Source organism: Sus scrofa, chromosome 4, assembly GCF_054392235.1.
Source record: "Sus scrofa isolate SSC_HxYL_T2T_F1_AM1 chromosome 4, Sscrofa_HxYL_maternal_Yorkshire_Landrace_v2.0, whole genome shotgun sequence".
NCBI lineage: Eukaryota > Metazoa > Chordata > Mammalia > Artiodactyla > Suidae > Sus > Sus scrofa.
The window spans coordinates 98,678,178-98,693,709 of NC_139386.1; the positions used below are offsets into that span (position 1 = coordinate 98,678,178).

Here is a 15,532-nt window from a genome sequence, read left to right on the forward strand (position 1 = left end):
GTGAATTAGGTGGCTCTTCAGAGTCTCTTCTGTTCAGCAGCTGGATGGAGCTGGTGCAGTAAGTGCCTTTCTCCAGAGGGGGCTCCACGCACTCAGGAGGTGCGGTGTCCAGCTATTGCTCTGGGATCTCCAGTGGCCAGAGTCCTCCTGGGTTTTAAGACGTGCCAGAGCTTGGGGTGGGGCAATGGAAGTGGGAGCTCCACCCCGTCTTCCCTCTGCCATCTCCCTCCTCTCCAGGAGCTGTCCCCCCTGAAAGTCCCTTCTGATGGCTAACCTCCGTCATTGCTGGGTGTCTATGGATACAGAAACCAAAGGGGAACCCGCTGCCCTGGAGAGCATGCTTTCTAAAGGGGCCTGAGGGGCTGGCCAATCCCTCACTCAGTTCTTTATGTGAAACCTTCATTTCACTCTAGAGCATGTAGAAAGTCCAGACAAAACCTTTATGACTCCCTGTCCCCGTCTCCCAGGTGCCCCTTTATTGCCTCCTTTTTCACTGTCTCTGCTTTACATAGGGTGTAAGAATAATAGTGAAACTCCATTTCGGGCACTGTTAAATACTTAACAGCCTTTTTTTTTTTTTTCTTTTTAGGGCTACATCTGTGGCACATAGAAGTTCCTGGGCTAGGGTTAAATCAGAGCTGCAGCAGCCAGCCTACACCATCACAGCTCACAGCAATGCCAGATCCTTAACCCACTGAGCGAGGCCAGGGATTAAGCCCACATCCTCATGGATCCTAGTTGGGTTCATGACCACTGAGCCATGATGGGAACCCCCTTAACAGCCCATTTTACAGTTGAGAAAACATACAGAGAGGTCAACTAACTTACCCAGGTCCCTCAGCTGGCTAGTGTCAGAGCTAGAATGTGAAGCCGGGTGTGTTTCAACCCCTGAGCTGATGCTCTGAGCTAAGCACTTGAGGTAGGAGAAAGACTAGCACTGCTCTCTGTGGTTTCCTCTCCTCTGGCTGCACCTTTGGCCTCCCCTCCTCCCAAGCGCTCTCCAATCTCTCACCTCCTTATGCCCCACCCTCATCCTTGGCCTGTCCTTATCTTCTCTTCTTCCTCCCAAATCCTGATTTAAGGAGAAACGCATGGGCTACGCCCAGCCAGCAACAGGGGTTTGCACTCCAGGCTTGGCTGGAGCTAGGCATCCAGCATGACCCCACACGAGGCATCTCCCTGCAGGGGGAACTACAGCTTTTGCAGCTGAGGTGTCTGTGGGCACCAAGTTTCTGAGGGCACTACTGAGATGGTAAGAAAGTAGAGATGGCCAGAGGAGGCCACATTTGGCCCCAACACCAGAAGAAGGACAAGGGTATACCCATTTGAGGTGAGGGAGGTGGGATGGAGAGGATAGAGCCAATTAGCCTAGGACCCTTAGGGAAAATTTCCTAGAAAAGTTCACAGGAGGCAGACACGGGACAAAGAAACCTTTAGGCCACACTGACCTGGAGGTGGAACCGGGATGAAAGGTGCACACACTTTGTGGATGCTCCAGAGGTTTATTCTCAGATCCTCTTCATTCCCATCTCCACGTGGAGACTTCTGGTTCTTCCTACCCGGCCCTGATCTGGGCCCCGGCCTCCCCCATTCTCCCACTGCCAGACTTGGGGATCAAAGATCAGACTCTCCCTGAGAGCGTTACATTACAGCAGAGAAGCCAGCTTTTCTCTCCCTGGGATGCGTGGATCCTGCACCTGACCTGGCAGACCCCCAGAAAGAGGGGGATTAGCTTGCTCCCTTCACCCAGCTGTCCCTTTGTCCCGGTTGGTGGGCATGGCAGAAGGGCCACCATCCCTAGGGGTGATCTCCTCCCACCGCCTGCCCACTTCCTTTAGGGCCACCTGTTCCACCCAGCCCCGGCCCTGCGGCCACAGCCTTGCTCTCAGGTCCCTGAAGGTGACTTCCAGGGCCCGCCGGGGCTCCCGCCTTAGGAGGCAGTACAGCACAGGGTTGAGGCAGCTGTTGCTGTGTGCCAGGCAGGTGGTGACAGGGAAGACATAGGTATGGATGGTGTAGAAAGTGCTGTCCCAGGGCACCAAGTCAAACTTCACCAGGACACCCCAGAAAGTGACCACATGGTTGGGGAACCAGCAGAGGAAGAAGGAAGCCAGAAGGATGCGGATGGAGCGGGCCACAACCCTGTTGTCCTGCCGTCGCTGTCGCCGCCGTCGCAGGAAGGCCAGCAGCAGCAGGTAGCTGGTGGTGATGATGCCCAGTGGCACCATAAAGGCCAGGACCACCCTCTGCAGCTGGTAGGCCCCCAGCCAATACCTGCTGGGAAAGCGCAGCAGACACAACCGCACGCCACACAACTCGCCCTCAGCCCCAAAGACAGCCGTGGGCACCGTCACCAGGGCAGCTGCTACCCACACTGCCAGGGTGGCCACACGGGCCCAGAAGAGCGAGAGGTGGGTACCTGGTCCCCCAGCCATGGCCACCACCCAGTATCGGGCAACACTCAGCGCCGTGATGAGGAAGATGCTGGCATAGATGTTGAGGACGGTGGCTGTCAGGATCATCTTGCAGAGGGCACCTCCGAAGGGCCAGTGGAAGTCCAGCGCCGACTCAGCTGCCCAGAAGGGAAGAGTGAGTGCCAGCCCCAGGTCTGCCAGAGCCAGATTGAAGACAAAAGTGTCAGAAGGTGGGCAAGGGGCTCTCCGAGCGCAGTTACCCAGCACCCACAGCACAGCCAAATTTCCCAGTAAGCCGACGGCCCCCACAAGCCCATAGGCCAGGGCAACCATGACCCTCAGGGCTAGGAATCCAACAGGCATCGTTGCATCATCAGCACTCAGCACGCTGCCTCCAGACGCATTGACCCAGAAAGCGGGCAGGGGGGCAGAGGTATTGGGTGTGGGCATCGCAGGGCATCAGATGTCAGTGGTGCAGGGCAGAGGGGCCAGCGAGTGTCTGCCAGGCTGGTAGGGGCCGCCTAGGGCGCTCCACAGGTTGCTGTAGATCTGAGCGCTTCTCTGCTTCTCTGGGGCCTCTGGCTGCCTGGAGGCCCAGCCCACGGTCATACCTCATAGGGCGGGTCCTGGAGGGACAACCTGCCTCTTCTCTGTTGGTCTTGGGGTGGGTGGGGCAGGGTGAGGGAGGACCAGAACCCTGGGATAAGTGCGAGCGTGCCTGCGTGCCTGCGTGCGTGCGTGTGTCTCCATGCAGAAGAGAGGGAATGGGGAAGGGGAAATTATCCCACTATGAAGGGCAGCCCCAAGCCTCCACCCAGGGAGGGGACCAGAGATACCCCATCTGAGGGATGGCAGGAACCAAACTATAACCCCCTCTATTCCTAACTGTTCAGGGGCCCCCTTCTCTGCAGAAAGTGCTCCCTGGGCACCTGGGGAGGTGGGCTGGGAGGGGGCGTAGGGGCAGGCAAGGCTCTGGAGTCCCAATTCTACTACCACTCTGTGACTTTAGTGAATTTCTTCCCTCCTCTGAACCTCAGTTTCCTTACTTAAATTTTTCAAATTAAAATCTCTCTTCACGGGATTAGTGTGATAAAATGAGATGACACATATGAAAGGGCACTTTGTGCCTTGCTATTTGCACAAATGGTTATTATTTCAAAGGAAAAGTTGGGGGCCTTTGTGGCAGAAGGGAGCAAGGTACTAAGCAGTTATTAACACCATGGCCAGGGAACAGTGCCAACGAAAACACAGGTTGGAATTCGTTGCAGCAGCAAGTGACCTTGAGGCTAAAAGCAGGGAAGAAAAGGGGAGAGGAAGTCACAGCTTCCTGTTCCCTCCCCACTGGGAATGCAGCCTATGAGGACCTGAGTGGCCCTGGGGCATGCCCTTGGTTCTCTTCCTGCTAAGAAGTCCTGCTAGCCTCGATCACTAACGCCCACAGCCATTTCACACTTTCCTGCTCTAATCTGAGGTCAATGGTGCCTCCATTCTTTCCTCCAACCCCCAAACCGCGTTTCAGAGCTGCGGATGCTGAGATACACCTTCACCACACCCCATCCTGTCTCCTCATGATCTCAGTCCTAATTGGAAAAAATGCCTCAATGGGTCCTTCCCTTTTGTGCCCATAGCCCTAACCGTTGCAGAATTTGCTGTGATGAGAGAAAGGAGAGGAGATGGGGGTGTGGAGGGCAGGGTGCAGATAAAGGAATAATGCTTTTTCAAGGATTCCAAAATATTCAACACCTTCCTGCCCTGTGCCAACCCATTAAGATGTTTGATGTTCAGTTCCCTTGAATGCTGGGGGAGGAGAGGAGCCCTGTCAGGATAATCAACAGCTGGTCTGAGGAACCCTATAGGAGAAGCCCAGAGGTGAAAGAGATCCAGACTGCGTGCCAGGATGTTTGGGTCCTTCAGCAAGGGATACGTGTGAAGTGGTTAGCAGAAGGGGAGTGCCCAGCCCAAGTTCAGGTGAGCCCCAGGGGTCACCTGCTGGCCTCAGGGAGTGCTCCTGCGTGACTTCATGCCAATCACTCTGTCTCTCAGGGCCATGTTTACACTCCCACCCATCCAGCATCACCTTGCCAATCTGGCAGCCAAGGTGTCTTTTAATGCTTTGGACTTATTTTCTCTTGGTTTGAGAAACAGAAGCCAGGTCAGAATTTCAGGGTTCTGCTTCCCATTTGAAATATCTGGTCCTTTGGGGAGTTCCTGTCATGGCTCAGCAGAAACGAATCTGACTAGTATCTGTGAGGACGCAGGTTCCATCCCTGGCCTTGCTCAGTGGGTTAAGGATCCAGCATTGCTATGAGTTGTGTAGTGGATCTGGCGTTGCTGTGGCTGTGATGTAGGCTGACAGCTACAGCTCCGATTCGACCCCTAGCCTGGGAACCTCTGTATGCTGCGAGTGTGGCCCTAAAAAGATGGGGGGAAAAAAAAGAAATATCTGGGCTTCTGATCATTTCTTTTTCTTACCTTTATTCATTTCTAATCTAAACCCTTTCCATTGGTTTGAGACTAGCAATACTCCCTTGTGGTTATATAGAAAGGTGGTGCCACCAACTGGCCAAGTTTGAGAATTTCACTGAGCCTTTTCACTTTTCTAGTATTTTGTTTTGAGTTATTCATTCACTCACTAATCACAGCATTTCTTAAGCCCTTACCATATGCCAGGCACTGTGCTAAATGCTAGGAAGACAAAAGCATAATATGGTTCCTCTCCTCGTAAAGTATAATAAGCTTTTTTTTTGGATTTTTAGGGCTGTACCCAAGGCATATGGAAGTTCCCAGGCTAGGGGTCGAATTGGAGTTGCAGCTGCCAGCCTACACACAGCCACAGCCACAGCCACAGGGGGATCCAACCATGTCTGCCACCTACACACAGCTCACAGCAACACTGGATCCTTAACCCACTGAGTGAGGCCAGGGATTGAACCGGCATTCTCATGGATACTAGTCAGATTCATTTCTGCTGAGCCACGATGGGAACTCTCTATAATAAGCTTTTTGAGATGGGTGGTATCTTTAAGATCATCTAGTTCAACTTCTCATTTTATGGGAAGTAAAAATGACTTGCCCAAGGCCACTAGGGAAGTGGTGGCAGAGTTAGGATTTGAGATAAAAGTCATCTGACTCCTAGAACATAGCTCTTTCCACTACATCACAAAACTCTTTGGGGGAGTTCCTGTCGTGGCTCAGCAGTAACGAACCTGACTAGTATCCATAAGGACATGGGTTTGATCCCGAGCACTGAACTTTGGTGTAGGTGGCAGACATGGCTCAGAGCCCGAGTTGCTGTGGCTGTGGTGTAGGCCGGCAGCTACTGCTCAGATTTGACCCCTAGCCTGGGAACTTCCATATACCATGGGTGCAGCCCTAAAGAGACAAAAAACAGAACAAAACAAAAACAAAAAACAAAAACCCTTTGGGCATTGCTTTCTACCTATAATCTCTTCCCCCTTGCCAAGTACCGGAAGTGCCAGTCTTGCCTTTGGGACGCACCTAAGCTGCCAAAGGAAACAGCAGCAGGATGTGGACCAAGGGATCATGACAGCTCTGCTCTCAGTGCTCTTCACTCACAACTGCAGGGAGATGAGGAGAAACTGGATTCAACAAAAACGATTTCATCATCCCTCATGTTCACATTACCCTTTAGAGCCACACTTTACCAGCCCCATTTCCTATCTTAGACTCCAAGGACCTGTAGGGATAGATTACAGTGTCTCCCTTCCATAAGAAGGACTTCCAGGAGTTCCTGCTGAGGATCAATGGGGTCCGCAGTGTCTCTGTAGCACCAGGACACAGTTTCAGTTCCTCAGACCCCCAAATACCCTCCCTTCCCTCAGTCTTTCCTACCAGGCATCCCTGTCCTGCTCTCCAAAGCCGAGGCAAAAGAGGAACTGGGGGAGGAGGCGGGAGGGACTGAGTGATCCCGCCTCAGAGCACAAAGGGAAGGGATCTTTGCATTTGTACTTATAGCAGTAGAGACAGACACTAGCTGCCTGGAGGAGGTCTACAAATGGCAGGAGTAGGAGACCTGACCCTAAGCCAGATCCCTGACCTCACATCCACACAATCAGCCACCATCTCTACTCTTTCACATACCTGTCAGATCTACTGGAGAAAACCCTCCAGGCTTGAGAAAGGGGCATGGGCAGCTCCAGTGCTAAAGGGCAACTTCTGAATTAATCTCTGTCTCTCAACTTTTATATTTTGGAATAATAGCCTTCTATTTACGGAAAAGTTGCAAGGCAGTGAGAGTGATCCATCTCTTTTATTTTCCATGTTAAGATGAAGCTGACAGCATCAAAAATAAAAATCTTGGGGATAAACCTGACAAGAGATGTACAATACTGGTACTGAAAACTACAAATCACTGCTGAGAGAAAGACGACTTTAATCAGTGGAGAGGTATACTGTGTTCATGAGTTGGAAGAGTCAATAATAAAGAGGGCAATTCTCCTCACAATGGGCCTGTGGATTCAATGCAATCCTAGTCAAAATTCTAGCAGATTTTTTTTTTTTTTTTTTGCTTTTTAGGGCCACACCCGTGGCATATGGAGGTTCCCAGGCTAGGGGTCAAATTGTAGCTGTAGCTGTCACCCTATGCCACAGCCACAGCAACACCAGATCTGAGCTGCATCTGTGACCTACACCACAGCTCACAGCAATGCCAGATCTTTAACCTACTGAGCAAGGCCAGGGATCGAACCCGCAACTGCATGGCTCCTAGTCGGATTTGTTTCTGCTATGCCACGATGGGAACTCCCTTGTAGCAGCCTTTTTTTAAAAGAGAAATTGACAAGCTGATTCTAAAATTCATATGGCAAATGCAAATAGCCAAACTATATAGTAAAAAGATAAGGAAGTTGGAGCACTCAGGTACAGGATTCCAAGACTTACTATAAAGCTACAGTAGTCAAGAAACAGTGCGGTATTTGCAAAAGGATAGACATATAAATCAGTGGAATTATCTTTTTGTTCTTATTTTTCAAATTAATTTATATGTATACATATTGCTTTCGAGGGCCTCACCTGTGACATATGGAGGTTCCCAGGCTAGGGGTTGAATCAGAGCTCCAGCTGCTGGCCTACACCACAGCCACAACAACGCTGGACCCTCAACCCACTGAGGCCAGATATCAAACCCACAACCTCATGGTTACTAGTCGGATTCGACTCCACTGCACCACAACGGAAACTCCTAAAATATTTTTTTTATTAAAGTATAGTTGATCTACAATGCTGCGTGAAGGAACTGAGAGTCTTGAAATAGGCCCACACATTTACAGTCAACTAATTTTTAACAAAGTTGCAAAGGCAATTCACTGAGGAACACATAGCCTTTTCAACAAATGGTTCAACTGAAACCGACTTTAAAAAGAGCGTGCATGGGAGAACTTCAATCCCTTCCTCAAACTATGCACAAAAATTAACTCAGAATGGATCATAGATCTAAATGTAAAACTAAAACTCTGAAGTATCTAGAAGAAAACAAAGGAATTTTTATGAACTTTGGGCAAAAGTTTCTTAGATACAACATTAAACGCACAATCTGTGAAAGCAAAAATTGATAAATTGGACTTCATTGAAATCAAAAACTCCCGCTCTTTGAAAAACATGGTTAAGGGAATGAAAAGATAAGCCACAGACCAAGAAAATATTTGCAAATCACAGATCTAATAAAGAACTTGTATTTAGAATACCTAAAGAATTCTCAAAATTCAATAAGAAAACAATTGTATTTTTGAAATGGGTGAAGGATTTGAACAAATCCTTTATTCATCCAATTTCATCCAACAATACACAGAGATGGAAAATAAGCACATAAGATGCTCAGCATACTAGCTATTACGGAAATGCAAAGCAAACCTACAATGAGATAATAGTACATTCCTATTAGAAGGTCTAAAATGAAAAAAAAAAAAAAAACTGACTATATTAAGTGTTGGAGAGAAAGAGGGGTACCAAAACTCTCATACATTGTTGATGGCAATGTAAAATGAAATACTCAGTTTGTAAAACAATCTGGCATTTTCTTAAAAAGTTAGACATAGGAGTTCCCGTCGTGGCGCAGTGGTTAACGAATCCGACTAGGAACCATGAGGTTGCGGGTTCAATCCTTGGCCTTGCTCAGTGGGTTAAGGATCTGGCATTGCTTTGAGCTGTGGTATAGGTCGCAGACACAACTCTGATTCGACCCCTAGCCATGTGCCGTGGATGGGGCCCTAAAAAGAAAAAAAAAAAAAAGAAAGACTTGTACACCAATGTTCACAGCAGCTTTACTTGAAGTAGCTTAAAATGGGAAACAACCCAAATGGATAATGGATAAATAAACTGTGGTATATTCATCCAAAGGACTGCTACTCAACAATGAAAAGGAATGGATTCCTGCTATATACTCCAGCAAGCATGAAGGAAAGAGCCCTGACAGCTACTAGGCCATTGTTCCCATTTGCCTCACCGAAGCATCTGCTGCTCCTCCATCTGTTCAGCATTGCTGGTCCATCTACACTGCAGCCAAGTCCTGCCTGCCCCCGCCTCCAGTCCCAGCAGTGTGCTTCTCTGAAACAGGACAACCTCATTGCTGACTCCATCTGCTCTGGGGACCAAGTTCACTCTAGAGTACCTATACTGGGCATCCCAGGCTGTAGCTCTGAGCATCCTAGCCTTTCTGTCCTCTAAGTTCCCCTACCTGGAAGGTAGCTTTCCATTTCAGATGTCAGGTATTCACCCTCCTGGGAAAGTAATGGGGCAGATGCCTCCCCATGTACATACATAGCAGAGGCACTTCCTGGGACCACTCTTCTAAAGCCAGAGTTTGGAGTTCCCGTCGTGGCACAGTGGTTAACGAATCCGACTAGGAACCATGAGGTTGCGGGTTCGATCCCTGGCCTTGCTCAGTGGGTTAAGGATCCGGCGTTGCCGTGAGCTGTGGTGTAGGTCGCAGACACGGCTTGGATCCTGCGTTGCTATGGCTCTGGCGTAGGCTGGCAGCTACAGCTCCAATTTGACCCCTAGCCTGGGAACCTCCATATGCCGAGGGAGCGGCCCTAGAAAAGGCAAAAAGACAAAAACAAAAAACAGAAAAAAAAGGCCAGAGTTTAAGTCTTCAATCATGTACACAGATAGTCAATTCTTCCGTGGGACACCCCGCCATACTCTACACTAACATTAGTGTTTGATCACAATTTACAGACTTCCACCTCAGAATAAGGCTTCAGCAATGCATGAAAATTCTTTTACATGGCCCTCATCAGCTTGAACTTCCATACCTTCATCCAAAAGGCATTTCCTCTGCCACTGGTGACAGACACCATGCACACAGAGATGACTAATATGTAGCTCCTAGAGTTCTCCCGTGGTACAGTGGGTTAAGGATCTGGCATTGTCACTGCTGTGGCTCAGGTTGCCACTGTGGCACATATTCCATCCCTGGCCAGATGCTGCCACATGCTGCAGGCACAGCAAAACAAACAAACAAAACCCAAAGATATAGCCCCCGTCCTCAAAGAGCTCACTCTTGGTAGAGTAACAGAAATATGAATAATACTTGTGGCATGAAAGGTGCTATAGTAGAGACTTATAGAGAGTTTGAAAGTAGTACAAAAGAGGAAATGTTTAATTTTATCAGGGATAAGTCACAGAGATGCTTTTTGTACTGAGTCTTGAAAAATCAGTAGACGTTTGTCCAGGGAAAGGGCATTTCAGGGCATCAAAGACATGTGGGCATGCAGCTGCATGCAGCATCTGGGGAAATGCAAGTGTTTCCATATGGCTGGCACTATAGCAAGTGTACTAAGGAAAAGACCAGGTAAGATGGGCTGGGGAGGCAATAACGACGTTACAGAGGAGGTTAAGCCAAGCAAAGAAGCGTGGATTTTATCCTGTAGAATGAGAAGCCACTAAAAACTTTTAATCTAAGCAGTGACAGAATTAGACTTCGGAAGTTTTTATTTTTTATTTTTTTTGCTTTTTAGGGCCACACCCAAGACATATGGAGGTTCCCAGGCTAAGGGTCCAATCTGAGCTACAGCCACTGGCCTACACCACAGCCACAGCAACGCAGGATCTGAGCCGTGTCTGCGACCTACGCTATAGCTGACAGCAATGTCAGATCCTTAACTCACTGAGTGAAGCCAGGGATCAAACCCGAACTTCATAGTTTGTAGTTGGATTCGTTTCCGATGTGCCGTGATGGGAACTCCTGTTATATATTTCTAAAAGAGTAAAAGCTAGTTATTTTGTATAACATTCCTCAGTCTGGTTTGTCTGCTATTTCCTTATAATTAGACTCAGGTTATGAAATTTTGGGCAAGAACAACATGACGTATTATTTAAGAGCATATCAGGAGGTGCACCACTGGTGATATTAACTTGGATCACTTATAGTGGTGTTCGCAAGATTTCTCCACTGTTAAGGTATTATTGTCCCTTTTATAACTAATAATACCTTGTGAGGCGATACTTTGAGACTATATAAATATCCTGGTACTCTAACTTTGACACATTAATTTCAGTATTCATTGATGATTCTTGTCCAAATCAATTACTGCAATAGTTGCCAAATGTTGATTTTGATGTCCTGGATTTAAAGCCATGGCCTTTATTTTATTTTATTTTATTTTATTTTATTTCTTTTTACACACACCTGGCATATGGAAGTTCTCGAGTCAGGGGTCGAATTGGAGCTGCAGCTGCTGGCTTGCACCACAGCCACAGCAACACCAGATCCGAGTCACATCTGAGACCTGCACCACAGCCTGAGGCAACACCAGATTCTTAGCCCATTGAGTGAGGCCTGGGATGGAACATGCATCCTCATGGACACTATGTCAGGTTCTGCGCCACTATGGGAATTCCCATGGCCTTTTTCTGAGAGTTGTTTTTTCTTGAGGAAAATTAATCCTGCAGGAATTTGTTGCCTGGCAGGAACCCAAGCCTGGATGGATCTTGCCCGTCCCCACTGTTCTTCTCCTAATGGCATTTACCTTAGGCCCCTAATGAGAAACTGCATTTGAGAAGGGTTGTTGTATTTTACAAATCACCTCTAAGACCACCCATGACCCTATGAAAAATCACGTTTTATCGGGGGAAATGTTGCATTGAGGAGTGTTTTTGTGCTCAAACCCCAGGTGTTTGGGGTTTTCCAATTTCTTCTGGCTCTCTCAGAAATCCACATTCCAATTGTCGAGAGTCTAGTCATGGCCAATCGGTGCCTTAACTTTTTTTTTTTTTTTTTTTGGTCTTTTCTAGGGCCATACCCACGGCACATGGAGGTTCCCAGGCTAGGGGTCTAATTAGAGCTGTAGCCACTGGCCTACACCAGAGCCACAGCAACTCCGGATCTGAGCTGCGTCTTCGACCTACACCACAGCTCACGGCAACGCCGGATCCTTAACCCACTGAGTAAGGCCAGGGGTCGAACCCGCGACCTCATGGTTCCTAGTCAGATTTGTTAACCACTGGGCCATGATGGGAACTCCTGGTATCTTAACTTTAGTCACAATGATCTAGTATGGCAAATAAGTTGGTATGGCCTAAAATTTGACAAGAAAAGGATTAATTTTCCTCTACCTGGCCTTAAGTCGTTTTAGACTACAGGGAGAAAGAGTTTTCTTTATGAAAATGCACCCCCCCCCGCCCCGATCCCTTTCAACAGAGAAACCTTGAATAAAATGTTGATCTCTTTTGGGACTATGCTTCTCTTACAGCTCTAAAGAATAAGCAACACATCCTCCCATTTTGCTAACAGGGCCTCCAGAGCTTTACTCTGTCTCCTGGTTTGGCTTTGTCTCTGCTGATTTCTCAGTCAAGAATGGATTAATCCATACCAGCCAGTTCCACAGTCCACTGAGGGTCTGTGATTTGCAAACCTACTCTTAGTTACCAATTTCTTTTCCAGGTATACAAATAGCTAAGGCTCTCCGAAGCTAGCTCAAGTAAGTGGGAGGGAGGGGGAATCATATTTTAAAGCTACCTTGGGAAACCTCCTGGCTTTTCAGGACATAGCACAAAGCCTAGGCTGGGCTCATAGAGGCTGAACTGGGTCAACCGGGGCTATATACTCTATTTTCTGAATGGCTGCTCCATTTTTTTCTTTTTTGACAGATTTCCACTTGTAAGTAGGTAGGGGAAAAAAATTAATAAAACTGTTTTTTAGAGGCGACAGCAGAATTCCTCATATGCTTCTCTTTGGAAAAATTATTCAATGAGCATGTGAGGCAGAAGGTGGCACTCCAAAGGGTGCTGGTGGATATATTGGCACAGTGGGTTAAGGATTGGATGTTGTTGCAGCTGTAGTGTAGGTCCCAGCTGTGGCTCAGATTCAGTCCCCGGCTGGGGGATTTCCACATGCTGTGGGTGTGGCGGGAAAAAAAAAACAATAAGGATTTACTGTATGGCACTTCAATTTTAAAAAAAGAACATCAGAAAAAAAATGCTTCATTAAAATTAAAAAAAATGCTTATGCTTCAAAGGACATTATCAAGAAATTGAAGACAACCTACAGAATGGGAGAAAATGTTTGCAAGTAATATATCTGAAGTGACTTGGATTCATAATAAATAAGGAACACTTACGATTTAACAATAAAAAGACAAATAACTCAATTTCAAAATGGGCCAAGATTTGAGTAGGCATTTCTGTAAAGGAGATATAGAAATAGCAGATATTTAGGAGTTCCTGTCGTGGTGCAGTGGTTAACGAATCCGACTAGGAACCATGAGGTTTTGGGTTTCATCCCTGGCCTTGCTCAGTGGGCTAAAGATCTGGCATTGCTGTGAGCTGTGGTGTAGGTCACAGACACGGCTCAGATCTGGAGTTGCTGTGGTTGTGGTGTAGGCTGGTGGCTACAGATCTGATTAGACCCCTAGCCTGGGAACCTCCATATGCCCTGGGAGCAGCCCAAGAAATTGCAAAAAGACAAAAAAAAAAAAAAAAGAAAGAAAGAAAAAGAAATAGCAGATATTTATAAACAAATCAGTGGATGAACAAATTGTGGAATATTATTCAACCATAAAAAGGAATAAAGTACTGATACATGCTTCAACATGGTTGAAACTCATAAACATTGTGCTAAATGAAAGAGACTAAATGAAAGAATTCTGTGATTCCATTTATATGAACTGCCAGAATAGGCAAATCCACAGAGAACAGAAAGTAGATTAGTGGTTCCTGGTTGCTGGTGGGAGGTGAAAATGGGAAGTGAATGCTAATGGGAGCAGGGCTGCATTTGGGGTGATGAAAATGATCTGGAATTAGATAGTGATGACACTTGCACAATTTCTTTTTTCTTTTTAGGGCCGTACCCACAGCATATGGAAGTTCCCAGGCTAGGGGTCGAATCAGAACTGTAGCTGCTGGCCCATGCCACACCAATGCCAAATCCCTGACTCACTGAGCGAGGCCAGGGATTGAACTATCATCCTCATACTAGTCGGATTCGTTTCTGCTGCACCACAATAGGAACTCTCCATGCACAATTTTTAAAAAGAGTAAATTTTGGAACTCCCGTTGTGGCTCAGTGGTTAACGAATCCAACTAGGAACCGTGAAGTTGCTGGTTTGATCCCTGACCTTGCTCAGTGGGTTAAGGATCTGGCGTTGCCGTGAGCTGTGGTGTAGGTTGCAGATGCGGCTCAGATCCTGCGTTGCCCTGGCTCTGGCGTGGGCCAGTGGCTACAGCTCTGATTAGACCCCTGGCCTGGCAACCTCCATATGCCATGGGTTCGGCCCTGGAAAAGACAAAAAGACAAAAAAAAAAAAAAAAAAAGAGTAAATATTACAGTATGTGAATTATAGTTCAATTTTTTTTTAAAAGGAAAAAATAAACAACATTGCTCTTTAGGGAGTCAACACAAAGGGAAAACAATGCTTAATCTGAAATTCATTTGGAAAAATACACCTGTCAGAATAAACAAAAAATTGTAGGTGTAATGGCTTTACCATAACAGATTCTAAAGTAGGCATAAAACTATTGTAATATATCATAGGAATTTCCTGCTGGTGCAGAGGGCTAAAGGTCTGGTGTTGTCACTGCTGTGGCTCAGGTTCCATCCTTGGCCTGGGAACTTCCAAATGCTTTGGGTCAGGCCGAAACAAAGAAAAAACGAATAAATAAAAAGGAGTTCCCTAGTAACCTAATAGTTAAGGATTAGGCCCTGTCACTGCTGTGGCTAAGTTCAATCCCTGGCCCAGGAACTTCCACATGCTGCTAGTGCAACTGAAAAAAAAGAAAAAAAGAAAAAAGAAAAAGAAAAAAGAAAAAGAAAAAGAAAAAAGGAAATAAAGACACTAAAAAAAAAAGGCACTATAGCAGGTGTTCCCATTGTGGCTCAGTGACAATGAACCTGACTAGTACCCATGAGGATGTGGGTTCAAGCCCTGGGTTAAATGTTCCCTCACTCAGAGGGTTAAAGATTTGGTGTTGCTGTCACTGTGATGTAGGTGGGCAGCTGTAGCTCCAATTCGACACCTAACCTGGGAACTTCCATATGCTACAGGTGTGGCCCAAATAAAGCTCACACACGCACACAAAACACTATAGCAAAGGAAAAAATAGATTCATGCAATAGAAAAGAATGCAGAAATAGATGTTTATATGGGACATTTATTTATTAAATGCTGAAGGGAAAACACTATAAATGTGGCTTTAAATTTTTTTTTTAGGGCCACAGGTGTGGCACATGGAAGTTCCCAGGATAGAAGTCAAACAGGAGCTGCAGCTGCCCTACACCACAGCCACAGCAACTTAAGTCCCTGAGCAGGACCAGGGATCCAACCTGCATCCTCATGGATACTAGTCAGGTTTTTAACCTACTGAGCCACAACGGGGACGCCTAAAAATGTGAATTTTAAATGAATTTGTATTCTGTTAATCCTGTCAGTACATAAACTTGTTTGCAAGAATAGCATTGTATTTTATTGATTCTATGTAGAGACTCCTTGGAGTTCCCATTTCATAACCTAGGCTGGGTCACTTCTTTAGCCCTCACTGGAAGGGCTCTGTGACTTTCAAATACTTGCGTGTTAGCTCCACCAAGTTGAGCATTTATCTTCTCCACCTTTGTTTATTATAACCTATTCTATGTAATACCCGGCGTGGCCACCACGCCACATTCT

The 15,532-nt window shown here is 46.8% G+C and overlaps 1 protein-coding gene across 1 annotated transcript; it reads right to left on the minus strand.

The window, feature by feature from the left end:
- Window positions 1–1,742: 1,742 nt before the first annotated feature.
- On the minus strand, window positions 1,743–2,864 carry RXFP4 (relaxin family peptide/INSL5 receptor 4). Its single transcript, NM_001005844.1, has one exon. It carries the CDS (start codon window positions 2,862–2,864, stop codon window positions 1,743–1,745), a length of 1,122 nt encoding a protein of 373 aa, NP_001005844.1.
- Window positions 2,865–15,532: the final 12,668 nt, after the last annotated feature.

Coding starts and splice junctions, on each gene's coding strand:
- RXFP4 (NM_001005844.1), bottom strand. CDS start 2,864: ATGCCCACACCCAATACCTCTGCCCCCCTGCCCGCTTTCTGGGTCAAT.